Source organism: Serinus canaria, chromosome 2, assembly GCF_022539315.1.
Source record: "Serinus canaria isolate serCan28SL12 chromosome 2, serCan2020, whole genome shotgun sequence".
Classification (NCBI taxonomy): domain Eukaryota; kingdom Metazoa; phylum Chordata; class Aves; order Passeriformes; family Fringillidae; genus Serinus; species Serinus canaria.
In genome coordinates this window covers 130,274,287-130,297,955 of record NC_066315.1, presented here as the reverse complement: position 1 = coordinate 130,297,955, position 23,669 = coordinate 130,274,287, and the positions used below count along the sequence as shown (strand labels likewise).

At 34.8% G+C, this 23,669-nt stretch overlaps 2 protein-coding genes across 9 annotated transcripts in view; one reads left to right on the top strand and one right to left on the bottom strand.

The window, feature by feature from the left end:
* VPS13B (vacuolar protein sorting 13 homolog B) overlaps positions 1-23,669 on the bottom strand; it is a 430,054-nt gene that overhangs the window by 159,100 nt on the left and 247,285 nt on the right. For 7 of the 8 annotated variants that reach the window (XM_018912403.3, XM_030234395.2, XM_018912397.3 and 4 more), the window contains 3 exons: positions 22,063-22,204; positions 20,127-20,535; positions 14,576-14,696 (listed from right to left, as the gene is read on the bottom strand). In XM_018912403.3, coding sequence (XP_018767948.2) covers positions 14,576-14,696; positions 20,127-20,535; positions 22,063-22,204 — 672 coding nt within the window. Of the gene's footprint in view, positions 1-14,575; positions 14,697-20,126; positions 20,536-22,062; positions 22,205-22,753; positions 22,821-23,669 lie in introns of those variants that run through there. The other variant, XR_007776824.1, reaches the window with a different exon arrangement.
* Positions 1-23,669, top strand: part of PABPC1 (poly(A) binding protein cytoplasmic 1) — a 688,709-nt gene that overhangs the window by 504,536 nt on the left and 160,504 nt on the right. The gene's annotated exons all lie outside the window — the stretch shown is intronic.

Here is a 23,669-nt window from a genome sequence, read left to right as displayed (position 1 = left end):
TAGAAAATTTAACCATTAAAAAGGTGTTTGAATTCTGCAATTTGAATTCACTCCAAGCTTCCAGATATTTCAAGCACAGTACAGAATCTACTACTATGACAATCATGGCTCCTGACAGAGAATGACGTTAAGAGAAGGTATTCAGGATCTTCAACAAAGCCATCACAGTACTCTACACACAAGTGTTTCCCTTAAAAATGTCCAAGCTAGGTATTATAAAGTCACTTTTGAGATATGTAGATGGGATAGTCAGAAAGACAGTTTATCTCCTCTCTGCTGCAAGACTTTTCTAGTTGTGCAGCAATAACTCTTCTACAGAAAAGAATTATAGTAATAACCAAACTTTTCCCTAAAATATCCAAATATACTATTTTCTTTTACTAATATTTTTCAGCACAGCTTTTTCTTGCCAAGCTGAAGCAGACAGGTCTTCCCTTGCAATTGCTTTGCAGCTTTTTCTTAAAAACAGACAACACAGAAAAACCCCTCAGTTCTTAAACTAATTGCTCAGAGATGAAAAACTGTAAAATTAGAATCACATTTCTCTAACTAACATGTGTCCTCTAATTTACCAGTTTTATCAACTGCAACTACTGAGTCACACAGGTATTTATTTAATCCCAAACCATTTTATAAAAGGACTAACATTCATTGAGCTATCATAACGCAAGAGAAGAGAGATTTGGTTTTGAAGACAGAAGAATAAATCTGGTGATGAGAAGTCAATGGTTTGTGCCTATTTTCCATGTGTGGTGGACCCTCTCAAAAGGAGCAGGAAACACTGTCTTGGCTAAGAATTGAGGTGACAAGTCTAAGATGTGCAGAAGAGCAGAGTGTGCCAGGTCTCCACATGTTGGACATGAGAATGTTTGGGGCTAGGCAGACCCTTTGCCTGGCCTGCCATGGGATGTGCTTCCCTCTTTGCAAGGCTAGAACATGCCAAAGGAAAACAGGAGAGGCTCTTCTCTCTAAACTTGCTTAGTACATATCTCTAAATGACAAAATCAACCTCTTCAACAGTCTACCAATTTATACTGTGGGCATAAAGCCAAAATGATTTTGTCAATGTAAGTAATTGCACAGAAAACATTTTTAGAGTATCCTAAGAATGCAAAGTTACAAAATATGAATAAAAATTAGTGATTGCAATTTTAAAATTGATATGCTATTTATTTATTCTATTTATGTGACTAGTTAAATATTTTTATTTTGAAACCCAATAGATACCTATACAGAGAAAAAAAAAGAAAAAACAACACCCCCTCATGCTCATTAATTACAGTGGTGGTGCCAGGTGGGTGCTACTGTAATTCCATTTGCTATCCTTTTAGGAAGAACAGATTTTACTGAACTGGGCCACACCAAGGTCAGGACTGGTAGCTGTGCACTGACCATATAGAAGCTACTAATCACATGAAAGGAATTACAGCAGATCACACATCAAAAAATTTGGCCTTTGTTTCCTTTCTTAGTCCTAGGGGCAAAAAATGCTCTACATATCCTGTGAGGTGACCAGACATACAAAAGTAGACCCTTGCTACAAGGGCTGCAGGACAGTAATTGCCTGCAAAGAAGCTGAAGAACTTCTGCAGTGCACTTGTCTTCTAGAGCTGTCTCTGCAACACAGTATCAATGACCCTATGGTCACAAGGTACAGTATTAGTAAACTATGAAGTAATTCTGGTCTCTCTCAAAAAAAGTGTAAGATGAAACAAAGCTGAAGTTTGCAGCTGTGCATTTAGATGTCATCTGTTTAATTACTTCTATAATCTTATTGTTTAAATTCCTCAGCAAAAATAACAGCAAGAGCAAGTCTGAACTTTAAAAAATCAGTTTTTAATTTTTATACTGTTTAATGTTTAGACAGTTTGAGGAATCTCTTTATACTTTTGAAACGTTCTCCCAAATTCAGGAAGCACTGTATAAATATACACTTGACAGACTGTATAAATGATAAGTATGCACAATTCCAGTGGAAGGTCTGTATGATATTTTTGGATGCCAAATGTTCCTTGAAAAAAAAAACAAGTGGAATATAGTTTCTCTAAGTAGTGGAAGTTTGGAGAGGGTACTAGTAGAAATGCAAAATACAAAATAACCCAAAGACTTTTATGCTTTTTTTTTGTGGTAGAAATAATTTTATCTCAGAACTTAATGCTGCCTGGCAGTCAAAGGATTCTTCACTTCAGATTTTTAAATATTTGGTGGGTACTTGCTTTACCATAGAATTCAGAGAAATAATCCCGTGATTTCTCCATTTCACGTTGGTTTAACTGATAAATCTAGCTAAGTGGTACAATATCTCCAGTTTTCCAAATGTTCTATAAATTCACCTAGGTGAAGTTTCACTGAACACAGCCTTCCTATTTGATATGTGAATTTCTCTAAATGGTGCAATACAAACTGGTATAAGGAAGAGGCTGAAAGGCAAAGTGTCCTCAGTGTGTTTTATAAGTTGATGTGGGACACAATTTCTTTTTGCTGCTGTGTCAGTATATCAAAATCATACCTGGAAATCAATCAAATTGTATCTGAAGCAGAAAAGAACATTACAAACAAATAAATACCAGCTTTTCCTTTACACTAAACAATGTGTATTAATGCATACTTTCAGCATGTCTATTGCCATTGGTAATGCTTATAGCATGGTCAATACAAGAAACTACTCCAAAACATGAATATTTAAATTTCTAAGTCAATTGACATTTATCTTTGGCATTGATTACATTAGTTTCTCAAGAGGCCACTTGTATTTTCTTCTTCTTCTTCTAGAATTATCAGATTCATAATGGCAAGCTGGAACTTTTTCTGAAGTACTGTATATGATATTTTACAATATGTCAATAACAAAGTATTAAAAATAACCTTCCTTTAATTCTCCTTCCTGAAGTCCTGGCACTACTTTGTCTATTTCAATATCCCTTGAAAACTCTCCTGATATAAAACCTCACTCCACAGTAATTCTGAAATACATTACCTGTCATGTTAAAAAGCCAGTATATTTTCTTCCTTAAAACCCCATTAGACTTTTGTTAACTGACTACTGGCACCTCCTAAGTCAGTATGAATCTGTGCCTAACAAAATTTATTGAAGGGGAGTTTTATTACTTAATATGCATTTGAAGGAGGGCAAAGAGAGAAACAAAAAAGATACAAATCTACTTAAAATATCACTGTGCACTCACAATATTGACCATGAAGACTCAGGTCCCAGTGTCAGGTAGTTCAGTGACTCCATGATGCAGCCCAAATATTTAAATGGTGGTGATTATAAAGAAAACTTAAAAGCTTTAATTTTATGCCTGGAGCTAAAAAAAACTGCAAGGACACTGCACAGATACAAACACACAAACAAATAGGCTGCCCATCTGGAAAACAGCAAATTCCATCATCTGTAGTTTGACTCCAGTTTAGCAAATATAATCAGATACACTCTAATGAGCTGCAGTGTGTGAGAAATACAAAATGTAGATTAAAAAAATTAATTTTAGAAAACAACTTCAATAAAATTTGCAGTTACATATTATATCAGGCATTTTTTTTACTATGCCAAAAACATGGAAAAACCAACCAAAGAAGCTGTCTGAATACAGTGGGTTAAAAAAGATATGCCAGAGAATTGCATTCCTCTGTATTTTTCTTGAATACATATATGCACATATTTATACACTTCCAACCTTAAAAAGTTTTAAATTTGCTTTACAACTGGATTGGCTCATCTACAAGTTGCTTCCTGTTTCTTGAAAAACTGTCACATACAATGATTAAATAATACTATTCACAAGGATTAAATAATACTATTCAATAGTTAAAGAATAATTTTGGTTATCAGAAAGACTTCAAACCTCTTCTGTTCCTATCCTGCAAGTACAGGGCATATCTATTTAGAGATACTCCTATGCCCAATTTGTACGACCTCCACACCCATTTATTTTTTAGTGCTCAAGAACACACAATACCAAGCCAGAAAACTGGAGTAGCTGTGATTTATGCCAACCATTTACAGTGAAACAGAGATGCCTGATACTATCTCTGTATTTTATTACTCTCAACATGCACTTGTGTTAGCCATTAACATACCAGTGCTGGCCATTGCCTTCTCACAGAAAAAACCAAAACCTTAGCAACAAAAATATCAGTGGGCATGAAAAATGTTTTGAGAGGCTGAAGAATGGTACATTTATCTTTGTGTCCAACAACTAACAAAGCCCATAAGATTACAAACCAACCCTTAAAAAGAAGTGATGGAATTTTTTTTTCTCAAGCAAAAAAAAAAAAAAAAAGCTTCTGAAATGCAAAACAAACCCACTGTATGTGGCTTTTCAATTTCTATTTTCTCCTTTTTTTCTTTATTGCAGCATAATAAGGTTTAATAGCACAGCAATACCTTAAACATAACAAAGATTAAGCAGGACTTTTGACCATACTTAAGGTGGTTGAGCTAAGTGAAACTCTCTTGGAAAAGTCAGTTAAGAGCAAGGAACCATGCTCACTTAAACAGTAATATTTGAATTGCTCAGGATAACAGTAACATGGATTTAATTTTGCCATGGAAGCTTGGAAGAGTATCCCATAGAGAAATATGCTAAAATAACATGTTACTATTCTATATATTTCTGATAATCCTTTTTGTTAAATAATTGAAAACCAAAGTTGAAATACTTACAAGCATTAAATGAAAGACACTGGCAAACAGTTTTGCAAAAGAAAGAAATCTTCTATCCAAAATGCAGTTTAAGAACTGTGGTATGAATTTGTCATAGATAAAACCCTGTGAGGGACATCAGAGAACCCACAAGTATTTATGGAATGAACCACAATCTGTATACAGAAGTTAACAAATGCTTCTTTACAAAGGGGATATGCTTTTCTCAGTAACAGAAGCACACAACTTGCATTACAGTTACCTTGAGATCCTGCTAGAATTAAAAATACTACAAAGAAATCTGCTTCATATGCTATTGGAAAATACTTTTCAACAAAAAGCATTTGTTGAAACCAGAGCTGATGGAAAATATATTTACTCACAGTTGAGAAGAAAACTTTATAGAATAAAGAGTTTTAAAAGCTCTCCTCAGGTCTTTTAGAATGAATTATTTACTGCAGCCAAGACTTTAGATGTTAATTTTCAGTAACTGAAGACAGAAAAGCAACCTTGATATATGAATTCTATCCTATATTTTAAGAATCAGTGAAGAAGAGTCTGGGAAGAAACTGTAAGGAGTCTGTGTAAAGCAAAGGAACATTACTCCAGTAATTAATACAGAGGAACCACTCCAGCTCTTAAGGTGGCATTAATTTGTAAGAACCAGTTACTTATTTTCTCCCATGTTAACAAAACCCAAACACCTCCCCTCATTCCCCCCTGTATTTTACAGTAACAGACCCAATATAAAGCTACTTATTCAGGAAAAAGATTAAAGGGATGTAACTTGAAGAAATGTAAAACCTTCAATAACATTGCCTTATCACATAAAACATGAAACACAAAACACCACTCATATAAAAAATAACTCCATCTTTCAGATTACCTTTCATTTCCCAGTTTTATCTGAAAAATTTTTCATTGTAATAAAGTTGCTGAGTACATAAACTGTGAAAGGTATTCTGGGATTTCTAAGTGGTATTTAATGTGTTTTTTCTTTGTCTCTGTGCCCTTTCTTGTTTGCCTTTTTAAACTGTTACAGTCTATTTAATAATGTTAATGCTGAATCTGAGAACTATTTAAAAATTCTTAGTACACTGCATCAAATTCTGTGCTGTTTCAAAAGCCCAGATCATGATGGCAGATTAAGCTGATAACACACAGCTTTTTGCCAGGGCTAATCCTTGTGTGCCTACACAATAAATAGGCTCAGGAAAATACCCTCACTGGAAATAACTGCCTGATGGCCCCACCATTTTTTAATTTCTTTGAAGTCCCTCAGCCTGTTCCTTATACACAAGTACAAACAGCAACACCTTGAAGAAATAGATCTTAGAAGAGTTCAAATTTGCATTTACAATTTAAATGGGCACAAAACTAATTGCCCAATGATCATGGATAAAGTAATGTCAAAAAACTGACATGACATTCACCCCACTCTGGGCAGCCCCAAGGAAGCCCAGGACCACACTTTACTCCTTCAGTCCCTTCACTGGGCATGGCTGGTCTGCACATCACTTGCTTGGATGGGAGGGTGAGAGACCTCTCTACTCAAAGAACTCTTCAAATATCTGACATGTTTTCTCTCCCCTGTGGTAAAACAAGAATTGCCTTAGGGAGGAATTAACAGTTTGGAAAATATTTTCAAATGGGAGAAAGGGGCATTATTATAGTTAAGGAAAGCAGTTACAGACTTGATCTCAATGAAGGAGGTAGTTTTCAGTGCTGGTTAAAGAGAAAGAGATATGAGATTTCTGAGGGGTTCAGTAAAAATGTGCAAACATAGAGGGGAAAAAAAAGGAAAAGAAATTATGCTTCCTAGGGAGAAGATGAGAATAACTGCAATAAGCTTAGGTCGCAAGAAAAAAAACACCCCTATGCATAACAAGTATTTAGAATCTTAGGACTAGGAAATATCAAGGCAAGAAGTTAGGAAAATGAGCATTCACATATCTAGAATACAATAAAAAGTTTAAAAGGATGAGAACTAACAAAAAAAAAAAAAAAAAACCAAACAATTTGTTTGATTTTATTTTGATTGGCCTTCACCACAGCAGAACTGTAGTTTTTTGGGAAAAAGAGGAAACAGGAAAAAACGTGTTATACAGCATCTCAAACCAGCACAAATGAAAGAATCCTAATCTATCCTCCACTCAGTCACCCTAAACATATTACAGATTCCAAAACTGAGGTTGTATGAATTTCACATGGCTAGCTCTGCATATACCACATAGAAAATACTAATTGTGTTAAAACATTATTTGAGACAGCAAGAAGTATCAGAAGACCAAGGAAAGTCTAAGTCCAGCCTGCTGTGTTTCTCTAACTTAACCTTGAACTTTGCAGAAGGTACAGTAGTTAAGATCACACACAGCTGAGAAATCTTTTTATAGAACAAAGAACAGCACATGAGCAAAGCAGAGTCAGCAATGCCCTTGTGGAAGTTTTACTTTAAAACTGCTATTTACATCTGACCTTAAGCTGTTTAATGATGGCATCATGTTAAATGAAAGAAATGGAATACATGCTACAGTAAATCATATGAAGGACATAGACTTTGTAGACTCCATTTTGAAGAGATGCATCCTTGATGCCTGGCTCTTCACAACTAAACTGTCCAACCTGTGAAATTCCTGAACACAAAATCCATTTTAAAGGGAGCCTGGAAACCCATTCCCAATTCATTTCTAAATCACACAGGATGCAGCTAGTGACAAGAACCCAGTCATGCAAACACCTCAGCCAAGCCAGAAGCAGAAAGGAAGAGCATTGCAGATAAAATGTATATTAAGTCCTCAAAACAAAGTTGAAAGTAACAATAAATCATTGAGAAAGGTCACTGGTTTTTTTATATAAAAATATTTTAATATATGCACTGTTTAAGAATTCCTAGGCTTCAAAAATATCTTTATCAATTCTATGTGTTTCAACTTTGATCTGTTTAAATTAATTAGTTATTCCTTTGAATTCATTCTTTAATGATACATACTTGTTTTTCTTTTTCCTCTAACATATTTAATAAGGTCTCCAAAAATGCAGTCCTGATTACCAACAAATGGATGCTTAAGTGACATAATGCCACTGCTCTTTGACAGGAATGTTTCTACGAAGTATATTTCAATTTCCTTTCTATGAAGGAACTGCACAAAGAAATTAAAATTTATTTTATGAATCAAGTTACTAAGTGAAAGAAAAAATATAAAGTAGGTATGTGTACGGAAAACACAGTGATTAAACTTATCAATTGAAGAGAAAAGCAAAGCAGTAAAAATTATTTTCTTACGAAAATATTACATTATAAGGAAATGTATTTCAGAGAATTAGTTATGTTGAAGATTTCTGTAGAACTCAAGGAAATTTTAAGTAAAAACAAGTTTCAAGGTTAAAGCTGAACATTTTAAAAGCCAAATTCCAAATATAAATTTAGCTTTGAATAGCTTTTGGTATTAGATAATTAGCAAGCCACATTTCTGAAACTAAATGGGCAGCTCCAGCTGTTATTTTACAATTAGTTTCCACTGAGAGTTTTAAATTAATAACTGCTGCAATAGCCTTAAACATGCCAATGCTAATTATGAGTGGTGTTTGCATGTAATGGTATCCATATACATGAATATTTTGCTGGGCAAAAGGTCTAAGCAGATTTTCTGGTTTTTTGCCTCTCTGCTAAACACAGAAGAAGAGAGAAATGTAAAGCAGGAAAAGACTTTACTTCCAAGCCCTACTCCAGAGAGTAGTATAGGATTCTAACAGAAGATAAAGATTATTTTCCCAAGTCTTTAAAAAACTTTATGTTAAAAAACATGTGATCAAGTACCATAGCAAAGAAAAATATTCAGAAATTGCAGTTACTATGAATATTTTGATTTACACCCCAATTCAACAACTATTAATTCCAAAGATTATTAAATGCAAAAAGAAACAAGATTGTATATTCAAATTATATGCAGAGAGAATCCTGTTTAAAAAAATTTCCAGAAATAAAATCATCTTTGTTCGAAATCTGAAAAAAATTAGTGAATAAATTATGAGAGCAATTTCAAAATCTTTGCTGTTACAAATTTTTTTCCTTAAAAGAGATTGATGAGAACTTAAAAGGATTCTAACACAATCCCATTCCACAATTTATACGGAATAAAATACATACTTTTTAAATCACCAATAATTTCTTCTCTCAAATGTTTTTCCTATAAAACATCACCCTGCAGTCATAATCATTTTGAAATTGCGAAAAACTACCATAGTGATTTTACCATATAGTAAAAGCTGATGCTTTTCCTAACTCCCTGTGGTACATACAGACAATTTAATAAGCAGCTCACATTTCCCTCAAAAACTATGTGCATACATTTTTTTTCACTGTTTATCTTTGTTGCCTTTATTCAGAGAAGAAGAAACTCTGGTCAGCATTAGCTAATTCCTCATTTGCCTAGCAGATAAATCTCAATGATATATTGAAAACAAAAATAGGTAAAATAGAAAATAAGTCTTTATAGAACCTTTTTAAAATAATCAGCTTTTTAAAGGAAGAGTTCTTTCCTCAATAAAAGGAAATTATGCATATTAGGTCCATAATCTGGGAAACATTTAGCTATCTTAATGTTAACTTCTATGCAAAAATCGAACAGTTTTTAAACTGTTATTTGGTTTGAAAAGGAAGATATCAAAAAGTAACCTTTTTATGCATAATAAAGTTATAGAAAATCCAGGCTTTTTGAACAATAATTTCAAGGTATAGTTTTTCAAATATAAACATGTCAAAATATTTCTGAAGAGAAGATGCTTACAGATGTGGGTGCTGTTGAAAAGTTTTGAAAAGCATTTGATTTTCCAAACCACATTTGAAAGAAAAAACAGATTTCCACACAGACTGCTGGCTAGGCATGTGCTTCTTTCAGAAATTCCTTGAATCATTTTTTTCCTTCCTTTCACTCCAGCACTATCAGTACAGTCAAAAAATTTGTTTATTACTCCTTATTTCACTGATGGATTTTTGTTAACAAACAAGGGACATTACATGATTATTACACGGATGTTCTAGATGAAGTTCCTTGAAATAAAGAAAAATAGCAGCTGTTCTATAAGGAAAAGAGCTTTGTTTTGCTATTTGCAAATGTTTGAGAGTTAAGCAGTGAAAACCAGTAAACTATGAAAATGAAAAAACTATGATAAGAAAAGGCTTATAATAATAAGCCTTTTCTTAACATATAATAAATAATGATAATAAAAATTATAATATAATAATGATAATAAAATTTTAAAGGAAATAACAATGAAATCTACAGCTACCTTTTTATAAGTAAACTCTTTACATGTGCTGTTTTTGCAGGGAGGGGCATGTCTAAAGAATTTCCATTTACATTCACAAATTGGAAACAGTCTAAAGACAGCTTTATGCTTTGATCTATGAAAGATCTACACATGAAAATGACCATAGAACACTCAGACCTGGACTATTAAGCTTTGATATATGACATGAATGAAATCCTTGGATCTTAAAAATGATGAATCCAGAGCGTGGACAACAATTAGGTTCTTTATTGGGCAAGCTGAGGAAAGCTTGGGATTCTGCTTACCTAAACTCCCAGAACTTGATAGTTTAGCAGTGTTATTCTTGATTTTATAAGACTTTAACTCAACAGCCTCCAATCGGCCTCTAGCCGCTGGGCTCTTTGTCAGCAATTTCATTCTGCACTACAATATTGGAACTCAACATATTTTACTCTATCTGTTCATGGATACACTCTAAAATGCCATTAATTATTGTTTCATGACAGTTTGCTAAAACAACCCTATTGGGGATGATCAGCAGTTACCTCTATAATCCATCAGAGCATTTGCACAGTATTTGGTGTAATGGACCCCTTATCCCAACACAGAAGAAGAACTAAACATCATCTCAACTTCAGCTTCATATTTAAGCATATCCATGCATCTACCTCATCTCATTATTTCAGTCAGAGAATCAGAATTTCTGGGTCTTATGAGGAAGTTTTCTCAACTGTTTCCCTGTTGATAGTGCCTACCTCTGCTGGTAGCTTAGCACAATTAGTGCTATTCACTGTTCATACTCCCAACATACACACTTCTTAAAAATTCACCAGTAGTTAAAGCCCACAAAAATATAGTTCTGTCCTTCATTGTTTAGCATAAACTTAATTTACTCTGACTGACTCCTTCACAGTTTCAATTAACTGCTCTTCCCTCCCTTTAGCCAGGCTAAGCAACTGCCTTACTTGCATTCTTATCCAAAAACCCTCCTTTATCTGCTCCCTGACCCCATCCCCAAGGCCTTCTGATAATCTGATAATCTTCCAATCAACAGAATTGGCAGTTTCTTGATGGCAATGTACAGTTCTGGTAATATTTGTGGAACACAAATACAGCTGGAGCTGAAGTTTAAGAATCAGAGAATCATGAAAAACCATTAAAACAAACAAACAAAAAAAACAGCTCCTACAATTTAGCAGGGGAAAAAAAAAATTAAAAAGAGACATTGTCTCTTACTGTTACCAGAGAGAAATGTGTCACCATATTCTTTCAGGAGTCCTTAATTTGCTGTTATGGTGCATTTATCTTTCTTTACTACATATTAATATCAAAACTAAATTAGTCCATTTTCTACTGGAGAAAATATTCTACAACTGATTTTTATACAGTACAGGAAAAACAAAGTTACATTGTCAATACATTTCTTTCCAACTTCCAATAATCACCTCAAACTATAATTGTGCCCAAATGATTAAGACACATTGTTTTTCCAACATTCCCTTTTCAGTTTAGTTCTCTCTCCAAGTTAGCATGTAAGCTCTTTTCCTAAGACATACTAGATGGAGTCACTTCAGCCTACAGGGCAAAAGTGCTCTGGTTTATTCAGTATGATCTGCAGCCCTACCAAACTTACCTTTCATGCACTGGCACTCTACTAATGATATGTGAGCACATTTAGCTTTTCATGTATAAATTTATAAATTCAAAAGATGTTTGGAAATGCTATTCAGCCTCTAGCCATGAAAATGTTTCTCAGCCTTTCCTAAAAGAACAATTTCTAAATGAGAAGCAAAAATTCTTCTTTCTCATGAAGCACTACAAAAGTGACACTAATTGCATATGGTTGTTGTTCAGGCGTAAACAGAAGACTGTTTAAAGCAAAGTGACACCACAAATTAAATTTGTATTCCCACTCCAGAAACACTGTAAAGACAGTGGTTCAGACAACAATTTATTTTCTTTTATTCTATTAAAAGCAGCAGCATCAAATTAGAGAAGAGAGGTTGGAAAAAGACTGAAGAGGACACGCTGGCATTATTAGAATACTGCAGATGCTCATTCTTCAGTAACCAACAGGCTTCTGCAATTGATTTTTTTTAGACTGTCTTACACTAGATATTGTACTACTTGTACCTCTGTTCATATTTGCTAAGAAAGCTTTCACCAAGCACATGAACTACACATTGTGTGGCATTGCCCATCTTACTACTCAATTTTTAGGCATTCTGTATTAGCTCCAGTTTTTTTAACTAGTACCATGTACCATGAGCCTGTTAAAAAGGGTAAATGCTTTGTAAGAAGGACTCTCATATTTAGATCCAACATCATGTGTTAATAATATCCCACTGTGTTTTCTTCCTTGTATACAGACTGTATGTCCTGCCCAACAATACAGAACTCTTTGCCTAATTTTATTTTAAAAATCCTGAAAAATGGTGAAATTAACTTCACTTAGAACTCCAGCTGTCTAACAGCAGTGACTGTCATGTAAGACAAGGAAGAGCTATCTTGAACCACACTTCCGTAAGTACACTTTGCTCTAGAGCAAAGACTTTGTAATTAGAAAACGGATCTTGTTCAACCCCAAACAGGAATCTTAATACTTTAAATTTAAAAAAGTATTAATTTTTATTCTTTGAAAATCTTGGAACTTACTTAAATAGATTAAGATCGTTCCCTTCTTCCCAAAAACAAAAGACCCCCCACTATCAACTTCAATATTGTCCTATGAAACTCTGCAAAGTAACTTGATGCTCTGCTCTGACACATCTTAGAAACAGTAAAGCTAGTATAATTACAGAGGGAAAGAGAAGAAGAAATAATTTCACAGATGATGAGAAATTAGGAGAGTGGTCATTGAAGCTGAGGAAATCACTTAAAATGTCAGGAAATTCAGTAACAGACATAGGAAGCACAATGTTGGGAGACTGGTCACAAAATGCCAGCAGCAGTCAGATGAGAGATGTCTCTGGCCCAGTGCTTACTTCTACCTTACTCTTTTGGTGTCATGATTCCTAAAGGAGGACTGGAGCATATTGTATCTGCATTCAAACTATGAAACCCATACACTGCACAATCTTGTCTGGACCATTTATGTATCTAAGACCCACAGGACTGTAATGCAAAATAATGCATCAGAACCTTTGAAAAGCACTGAATTTCAGCATTTCAGGTAAAACCACACAGGCAAAGCTAGAGACTCAAAAATATTAACTAGCACAGCTTGAGTGATTTTAGACAGATGAAAAGGAGTTGCTTACTCACTGGTTTGTAATGTGCAAACGAGGAACATCACAGAGTTCCCCACAGTGACTGAAACAACCTTACAGAAGCTGGTAACTGCAGATTTCACTTTATGATCAGGCTTTTTTTGATAAAGTTTTTGTTGCTATGAGGAGACTGGAACTTACATTTGGGTCTCTGACTCTTGAAGCAGGTATCAGATGGGAGTCTCCTCAGACAGAAAGGGTAGGAGCAGCAAGAGCCTGTACAAATCTCTTTCATCTATGAGCACACAGAGAGCTGGATCAGGCCCTGCTGCCCAAAACCACTGCTAGTGCCAGGCTGCAAGACTTTTTCCATGAAAGCTCCATAATACAAAAGATAAAATGCTCATTTAAAAACAAAAGGGAAAAAAAAAAAAGAAAAAGAAAGGATAAACTACTATAACCAAACATACAAGCAAACCCATTAATTTAAATGCTTCCACATGGAAATATGAAGAAAAAGACTCTCTTACAACTTCTAAGTGATCAGAAGTGAAATTGGAGATATTTCATGGTCTCCTAAAAATCCTAGTCTTGACAAAAGTAAAACTTGCTGTCATTTTCTAGGCAGTAAATGTTTTACTGCTGGGAAAAGATTTTGATGTCTGTAATTTCTATTGAAGAGCACTATGAAGTAGTTAAAAATATTGCCACATCTGAAAAACAGACCAACGGGAAGTATAAGACACTTGTTCATCTGTATTTCTGTGACTTTTCTCACTTGGTATTATTTGCAACCCTACTTTCATGTCTGGCAACAGTGCCAACTCTACTAAGGATCATATATTACTTTTATCATGTTGATTACATATGTTCACCAGTTTTGCTGCCTATATATGATTAGTGTGGTTTGCACATACTTAGTGACACAATCCAGAGCATGACATTTTCACAGAAAATGTGTTTACTGGGAAAGAGCTCCTTAGAAGTTTGCATTCCTTTAAGCTTTGATCTGCATGACATCAAGAATCCTACAGTTTCAATATATGTTTACCATTTATATTATTAAGATCTATCTCCTTCTCACTATATGGCTACTGAACACTTTGGAAGTCACTAAAAATTTCCTTTTCTCTAAGGTGAACTTAGTAGTAGCTGAATAAAAGAAAGCCTCTTAAAATGTTCTCATCTGTGAGTTTAAACTTCATAGTGATTTGACATTTAAATTCTGTTATTCATCAGCATTTCACAGCAGAACTTGATTTGTCTAAATGGATTTGAAAGCCCACAAGTGAAGAAAATCAGAAAAACCTGGTTTTGAATATCAAAAGATTGTATGTGAAAAGTATTTTTACAGGCTGCACGTACCAGTTTTATTGATCAATTAACTTCTCCCAGAATGAAGTTTACTGAGACCATATATGAAAAGGCAAACCCCTCCTCTGACACTTACTGATAAATGTCTTTTCTGAGCACAGCTCTACTGAGAGGGTTGTCAGCCTGAGGAGCCATAGAGACAGATCCAATCTTGAGAACCAAAGTGTCTTCTTTAATTGATGGGTTAGATGGATTAGCTGTAGTTAGGAGAAGAGAAAATATATGCTTGATTAAAAGTCAAATGCACACAGCAGGAACACTAAAAAACTATTTCTTTAAAAAATGTATGTAAGAATATTTGCTAAGGATTAAATTTTGCACAGGAGCCACATAAAATCAATAGCCCTGCTGTGATACATAAAGACAAAACTATTGTAATTTCATTTCCCCAGAGTTTTATCACACCACTGAATCCTGGTCTGCGACTTCTCAATCTCTCTGACACTTTTGGGGGCGGGGGTATTTCAAAATGAAATGTCAGATATTTTATGACATATTCTTTGTGATCTGTTTGTTTCTCCAATAACTATTTGCTGAAATAGCAGCATGTAAACCACTCTGAATGGTGCACCCTTTTTATTATGGGCCTATATCTTTAGATGTAAAACATTACAGGATATCACAGTATAACCATCCTGGTAGCATTTGGAATCGGCTGCAACGCACATGGAAAGTTCAAACACAAGGAATGAAACAAGAGAATCTGAAATCTGACACATATACATAGAACAAGATGTAATACTGGACAGTAAATTTCACATCAGTAACAAAATAATTCCAAGAAGAAAAAAAATCTCTGCTTTCCACTTATCTCCATAATTTTCAAATTTCAGCCACATGTAAAGTTTCTCAGTTTTAAAAGCAGTGGTCATATCAGACAAAAACCAAAGTTCTGCCCAGAAATAAAACAGCACCATGTTTTTTGTAGAAAGCTAACTCAGTCAGCAGGCACAGACAAAGCACTTGAATAAGGCTGTGCTCAGAAGTCTCCATATTAACGGGGAAACTCTGGTGCAGGTGTGATGCAAGTTCAAAGAGTTCATCATCTGAAGGGAAACAGCTCACTACAAAACCTGTGTGAGATATAACAAGGATGGAACGACATCACACCTGCTCCCACATCCAAGGAAGTTCTGCAAGACTCTCATATATGAGTTTTGAAAACAAGATTGCAGTAGAAGACAGTTTGAATATTTTACTGAAGTGTGAAATGCTTGGTGTGGTAAGAACCAGCAAAATCTATAAAAAAACGGTTTCTTCAGACCCAGTAATGTCTTGGTGGAAAAGACACCATGCTTTACAGCTAAATATATATAAAGACATGTATATTTCTGAACAGATCTGAGAAATCACAGAAATTCTATGATATTTTCAAACTGTTGTCGGGAATGTTCCAGTAAATATGTGGCAAAGTGGGAACACAAGTTCTGATACACATGTGTATTAGCACACAAGCCATCTATTTAAAATAACTTCATGTACTTAAAAAGTAAAGACAAATCCCTTAACCCCTCCAAAGCAAAACTAAGTACAGATGGTTTTGCTGCTAGAAATAAGATAAAAGAGTTAAGCTGATGAAAAACTCCATTTTTGACTAAATCTAAACTCATATTTTTAAAAAGTAGTAAGGCACTGTATTAAGTACTAGAATACTGCCACTGTACACTTAGGGTTTTTGCTTTCCAATACTCACATAAGAAAATGGAGTGATGGTATTAAATATCACTGCAACTGAATTAGGTGGCAGATGCCTTATTCTTGAGAAGTGGTTCTTAAAAATATATCTTAGGCTAAGAATTTTAATTTGTCTGTGACATTTAGCAAAACAAAATAAGAACAGGGCTACCCATAACAGTCTCTGCTGTAGAAATATTTTAGGAGTTTTTTTCAAGGCCAGGCACAGACCTTTTGTTTACAGTTTACTGTAGGTCAATAAATAAGCAAATTTTAAATCAGAAAGAATCACAGACATTAATATAATCAGCTGTTTTCTAAAAGGACAGATTAATTCATATCTCCATTCATTAACCCACGCTTTCCAAAATATGGGAATAATGTAGTAAACAATCACAGTCATTGCAGATATTTAAAATTTTGAGGGGAAAAACATCTCTGCTACATTTTAAAAACTTACTTACAAGTTAAGAATACTTACAATATACATACATTACTTTATTCTTAAAATATAGGTACAATCTAGGAACACTTACAGACTCAAGTATCAAGATGTTCAAAATCTCATTTGGTTTTATCCACTCAGTCATCTTTTTGCTGAGCTAAATGCATTATGCTCTTTTAATCCTTCCTTTTAAGCCTCCTCATCTAGCACTTCACGTTTTTGATACTTTTCAATACCCTCTCTACTTTTATCAAAACCCAGTTTTACAAGAGAAAGCAAACTGGACATGATATTCCAGCATCTGCCATATGCAGAAGCACAGCTACCTCCCTTATTTCTTTTCCCTCAGTCCACTGTGACCCACAAGCTGTTTCAGCCACTGTTTCCCAGGATAGTCTCTCCAGTCCTGAAGACCCAGTCTGTGTAAATCTTCCTTGATTTATAACTTTAGCTTTAGAAGATTTACTGTACTTTCTGCAGGCAGTATGCAAGCATAGTAACCCAGATGCATGGCCTCAGGAAATGCTCTCTAACATTTGCTGATGATAGCAGCAATGGTTTTATATTTACTTTCAGACTATTAAACACCAATTTCATTTATTATTCCCAACTGATGAGTTTTTGTGGGGTTTTTTTTTTAGATTCCTGGTTAGCCATTTTTAATTCATTTACCATTTCCACAGAGAGAGTATGGGGATGTATTTAAATTAAATACCATGAGAGACAAAATGTCAAACTACCTAGAGAAGTCGAAGCATATAAAATCTTTGCAAACATTTTATCAACTAAGAATTGAAACCACAATGAAGAATGGAAATCAGATGTTTTTGAATGTCTAATTTCCCATAAAACCATATTTATTATCATGTAAAAAATATGTAATTCTTTATTAACTGAATCATGTAATATTTTCCTTTATGTTCTCTGAGGGAGAACAATAAAACTACCTGTCTTAATTTTATTTGAACATTACACTTTTCATTTTACTAGATAAACCTTCAGCTGTCTAAAACCTGCTTTTCCAAGGTGTGTTAAAAATTAGCCTCAGAAGACCAAGATCTCTGAGCACAACTTACTCAGCCTGACTGATTTGAAACTTTAATAGTAAGTGAGGAGGATGTTACAGACCATATGTTATGACAGACTTCAAAGTAGAGAGTCATACTCATGTGACATGAATATATCACTTCTACAAATGCAGGACATACATTTATTCAGTGTGCTGCCTTTTCTTTTTCACTATCAACAAATTCATCATGTCCTTTATAGTGATTCCTGATATTTTGCTCCTAGTATGTACAAGAAAGAGTTGCTATTGTCCTCAAACCAGCCAGATGTGGATTTTTTCCGTCTTTACAACTTCTTATCAGTTTTTTTGCAATTTACAATTTTTACTTATAGTCTTCTTCTATGCAGTAATTCTTGTTCCTTGTCATATATTGCTTTCATATATTTAGTTACCTTTACTTCATGGCTGAGTAAGTGTGGGCTATTGGCCAGAGCTTGAAATACACCTCATGTGTTAACAAATCAAACTCAGAGAAAGCAGCATTGCTTATTGCCAAGGATAGAATGCTGCCCTCAAATCTACCACAAAAAGAAATGTTAATTGGTGCTGCTGCAAAAACTGTGAAACTAAAATACTATAAAATTGTGTGGGTGTAGTCATGCAGGCATGTATGCAAATTCCTCAGAAGAAGAAACATGATTTTGATTATTTCAGTGTTTGTCTACTGCAGTTCGTTATGGAAGTTGCAAGTAAACAACACATTTGCCTTTTTTTAAACTGTATATGTAAAGCCACAATTACTTGTGGAGTTTGAGAGAAGGACAGTTTTTGCAGCTATCAGTATGCACAGGGTACGAACAGCAGACAACTGACTAGAAGAGAAACTGAAATAATTTTTCTGCTTTTCCTGCAGTGATGAAAAATTGAAACACACAAGTCTTATTGGATTGAAAATGTCTCCTAGTCAATAAGTGATGAACGAGGATCTTATGGAGCCATATGTCCAGAAGATATAACACTCTGCTGACCCAAAACAACAGAGATGTGGGTCTTACTCAACTCTTGCTCCTGATTGTTTCTAATTTCTATTGTACTTGAAGACAATAAGTAGGAGAAGACAGAAGCAATTTCATGTTCATAACCAAATGAGACTTTGGGAAAATCTGGGGTGAAAAAAGAAATGAAAGAACAGTACCAATTTTCATAGTGATGCTACTTTAGAGTTTTCCAGTGGAAGAGTGTAGCTGGCTTTCTTATTAACTAGGATAATCTTTAGCATTTTGCTTTAAAAGCATACAGTTTTTCTTCCCACATTGCCATTAACCATGGCAATTCTGTTCCTTGCAGGCATTCTTAAGCAAGAAACAGCAAAAAGACAAAGGGTTTTTTTTTTATAATTTCTTTTAAATGAAGTATACAGTTACAGAGCTACAAAAACATACTTTTACAAAAGATTTCCTTGACAGCATGCCCTAAAACTCCCTTCCAACTAGAATCATAATTCTTTCTTGCCAAGACAGACAGTCTAATTTTATCTTCCTGTGTTTTCAGCAATCCCAGTTGGAAAATTGTAGAGGATGCTGGCAAAAAAAAGATCTATGTAAATTATCACTGCGTGCACTTCTTGCAATTAGGTTATGAGAAAAATCTAAAGACTATACTCTTAGGATTATATTGTGTGTTGTACATAATAGTAAAAAAAAAAAAAAGCTCCATACCTACTGAACTTACATAAATATATCATGATATTAGTAAAACACTACTTTTTTTTAATCTCTAGAAGAATTGTGAGAAGTGAATGTACTCCTATTAGCTATTACATGGTCTAATTTAAACATCAGCATCACTTTTTATATAAAGACTGTAATAGGGATGGAAATATATTTTTCCATACAAAGGGAAAACAATATCTTACAGAATAAGTATTATCCATCAATCAAATAGATATTTATGAACATCTTACAGTACTTGAACTCTGTAAATACCTGAAAGCCTCTTGCACAAGAGAGCTGGGATAGCTTCAACTAAAATGCTAAACTGCATCATCTGTTGAGCATCATCTATAAGGTACATTTTAATAATACTTTTCAAACTAAACTATCTACTTGACAACTGGAAAACCATGTGGTAGTAAAGCAATGTCCACAAGAGCTAAGGCTCCCTGCTTACACTCCCTGCTGGGATGGCTGTCTATGGAACATTGCACCATGTCATGTAAGCTGACACAGAATCACCACTGTAGAACTGGGTTAAACTCTCTTTCAACAGTTTTTGACCATTCTTTATAATCACATTTTAAATGCAAACTCTATAGGTACCATAGCAAGGATCAAATAAATGGCTAAAAAGAAATTTTGAGAAAATGTGCAGAGAAGCAGCATGAATGTTAGATATTTCCTAACTCTGACCTTTAACACTGAAGCAATGGTCAATGATTCAACTACAAGAATTTGTGCACAATACTGAACAGCAAAAAATCTCTAACACAAAATACTGTACCTTCTGCAACATGATAATCTTCCTCATTTTTGGGGAAGAAGACTCTTATCACGCCCGTGTTGATATAAATCAGAGGCAGGTTGCGGGAAGTCAGAGCGTGAGTCCTCATTGGTTGACCTGGTGACTTCCTTTTCTCCTTTTGACTCCTTGGCAACCTGGCCTGAAAAATGCTTGCAATTGCATTTAGCAAAGGAAAACAGAGGACCACATCAAAGGCCTGAGCTGAAAGAAGGATCTCATGGAGAAAATGTGGAGAACCATCAGTATGACCTTCTGACAGCTTCTGGAATGTTCTTCGTTCATTCCTTGATATCAGTTTGTGCCGGACATTTTTTGTCACAGCTTTGGTATAAGTGAGAGAAAGAAATCCATGTTGCTGGTGTGAACCATCTAAAAGTTTTGCAGTTGTCTGTTTCAAGGAAAAAGAAATAAATGAATAAACTGCTGCAAAAATCTACATGCAACATTCATCAATTACCATATTTCTGGTTATTTAGGATTCTATATTTTTTAGTAGTTTTCTACAGTCATTTAACAGTAAAAAACCCAAAAGACTTTTCTTTCTTTGAATGCACAGTTTGTCCACACTTCTCTGCACTGGGTCATCTAAAACCACAGATTTGTGTTAAAATATCACTTGGGTGCTCAGATAGCATCACCCCATCTCAACATGGGTGCATAAACCACCCATAGTCACCTAAAAAGTACTGGTTTTGCCTCATCACCTGAGAGTATTTAATGAAAATAGCTCTGTCACATACTAAAGCACATAAATTCATTATACATTGCATTGTACTTTAAAAATAACAGATTCTTTTACTTAAGACACATTTGTCTTGCTAAAGATGACAATTAAATCCTTAGCTCCCACAAGATGGATAGGAGAGTTTACATATTACCTTTGAAATATTTTATTCACTGTTATAAATGGAAAAGTGTAAAAAACATTATTTCAAAAATGTAATAAACATGTTGACAGAATTCTTTAGGATTATTTAAATATCAGCTTTAATCATGTAAGCACAAATAAAAGCAACTATATTTTGCAAGTAGCTGCTTGTTTCAGCATGTTAAATTTGACAGAAATCAATTTAATAAAATTTAAACATTGTTAGCAGAAGAACAAAATCTCTTTCTTAAATACAGAGGATACATAGTTTAAATGGTGGAAAACTGGAAGCTTTTAAAATTAAATTAATTAAAACAAACTGGTAAATTTAATTACCATAAGAACTGAAACAAACAGAATAAGAGAAAGTATTCCCAATCGATTTTCCTGATGAAAATAAATCAGACCAGCCAGAACTTTCACTAACATAAAATAATTCCATAGACCCACAGATAAAAAGGTCAATGTCATAACACATGAAGTTCTTCAAGCATAAAGAGGCAAGAAGAAAATGGCTGAAATACCTCACACTGAGATATTCTGAATCAGCTAGTAATCTTCCAAGCATTTAAAAGGAAGACTCATATATGGAATTATTAATTGTTACATTATCATAATTAGAGAAGCAATTTTATAAGGCTGCATAAAGGTATAGTGCAGTAATACCAACTACTTAAATCTCTAAGTAGATATCAGAATTACACTAAAAAAATGCAGCTTTAGTACTGGCTTTGACATATTTGGCCTTGAAACATACCATGTGTGCTCACTTCTAATTTAAATGAATCTCCCTGACTTCAACAGTCTGTTGTTATGTACAAGGTTGTGAACCATCAATCCTCATTCCCTTATCTACTAAAAAATGACAGCTATTACTAAAGGATGAGGTGGAAATAACACAAGTTACATAATCAATATCACCAAGAAATATACTTAGTGCAAAAAAAAAATTAGACTACAAGAAATTAATTTAAGAGTTTTTTCTCTTTTTTTGCTGGCATTTATTAGTGAAAGTTCTGTATTCAAAAATTTTAAAAATATTCTTACAGAAGGAAAGAAGCCAGAAAAGTTACTGAAAGGATCCTGCTTGCTGATAGGTCGAACCAACAAGGTACGTCTGTTCAGCTTGTCAGTACAGGAAAGGAACACACCTCCACATTGCCCCAGAGACCAAGAATCTTCCCCAAGGCTTGAGGTAATGAACGAGGCATGGAAGACAGGAAATAATAAAAAAAAAAGAAATAAAACATGCTGCTGTAAGCAAAAAAATTGTTTACATTTAGCTTGCGTGTTTCGATATAATTGCAAGACAAACCTATGCCATATCTTTTCCTAGAAAGCTGAAATTCAATCAGATACAACAAAAAAAAAAGAGATTTAAAAAGGTAACTGTAAAATTTTATGTGAAGGGACAACCTAAAGCAAGAGGTCAAGACACATGAGAATTGAAGTATAGTAAAATCTTGGATGTAGAAAAGAGACTTACCCTGGATTTTCAGCAAACAGCTTTAGGAGAACAAGGAGCAGAAAGATTACAAGAACAAAGACTGTGAATTCAAATCTGTATTCATATGTTACAAAATCAGTATTATTTAGAAAAAGTTAGCTTTTGAGTGTTAAAATGTGCCTTGTACAGTTCTTGTAACCATTCTTTTTAATATATAGGAGAATAAACTGAAGTGATTTGCTTAAGAAGAGTTATTCGGGTAAGCACCTTAGTTTACTACAGAAATCTCACCAAAAGTTTTTCTCTGCATTGTAGAAAAACTCCTTCAAAATGTCCTGACTGCCAATCTCCCCCTGGCCTGGAAGACAGAAAGTTCACCTTATCTATTCTCTGCTTTTGCTTTTAGTCCACAGAGATTTGCACACAGCAAAGGTACCCCAAATAGATTAGAAAATATAAATGAGAACAGTGACAATTTTGTCAAGTGGTGTAAGTTTTGAGTTTGTTGGGTTTTTTAGGGGTTTTTTGTTTGTTTGTTTTGCCCAAAGTTTGTTAAGTGGAGCTGGCTACTGGTATTTCACAGAGTCATCGAATATCTTGGGTTGGAAAAGACCCACAAGGATCACTGAGTCCAACTCATGTCCCTACTCAGCTCCATCCCCAGGAATCACACCATGTGCCCAAGAGCATTGTCCAAATGCATCTTCAACCCTGTCAGCTTGGTGCTCTGAGCACTTCCCTGGGGAGCTGTTCCAGTGCCCAAACAGCCTTTGGGTGTACTGGGTATAGAATCTTCTGATATTCAACCTAAGCCTCTCCTGACACAGCTTCATTCTGTTCCCTCTGGTCCCGTCACTGGTCACCAGAGAGAAGAGATCAGTGTGTGCCCATCCTCTTCCCCTCATGAGGAAGTTGCAGACAGCAATGAGGTCTCCCCTTAGTGTCCTCTTCTTCAGGCTGAACAGACCAAGTAACCTCAGATGCTGCTCACATGGCTTCCCTCCAAGGCCCTTCACCCTCTTTGTTGCCCTCCTTTGGATGCTCTCTAGTAGTTTAATAACTTTCTTCTATTGTGGTGCCCAGAACTTCACACAATGTTCAAGGTGAGGCCGCCCAGTGCAGAGCAGAGCAGGACAATCCCCTCCCTTGCCCAGCTGGCCATGCTGTGCCTGCTGCCCCCAAGGACATGCTCAGCACTCCTGCATGG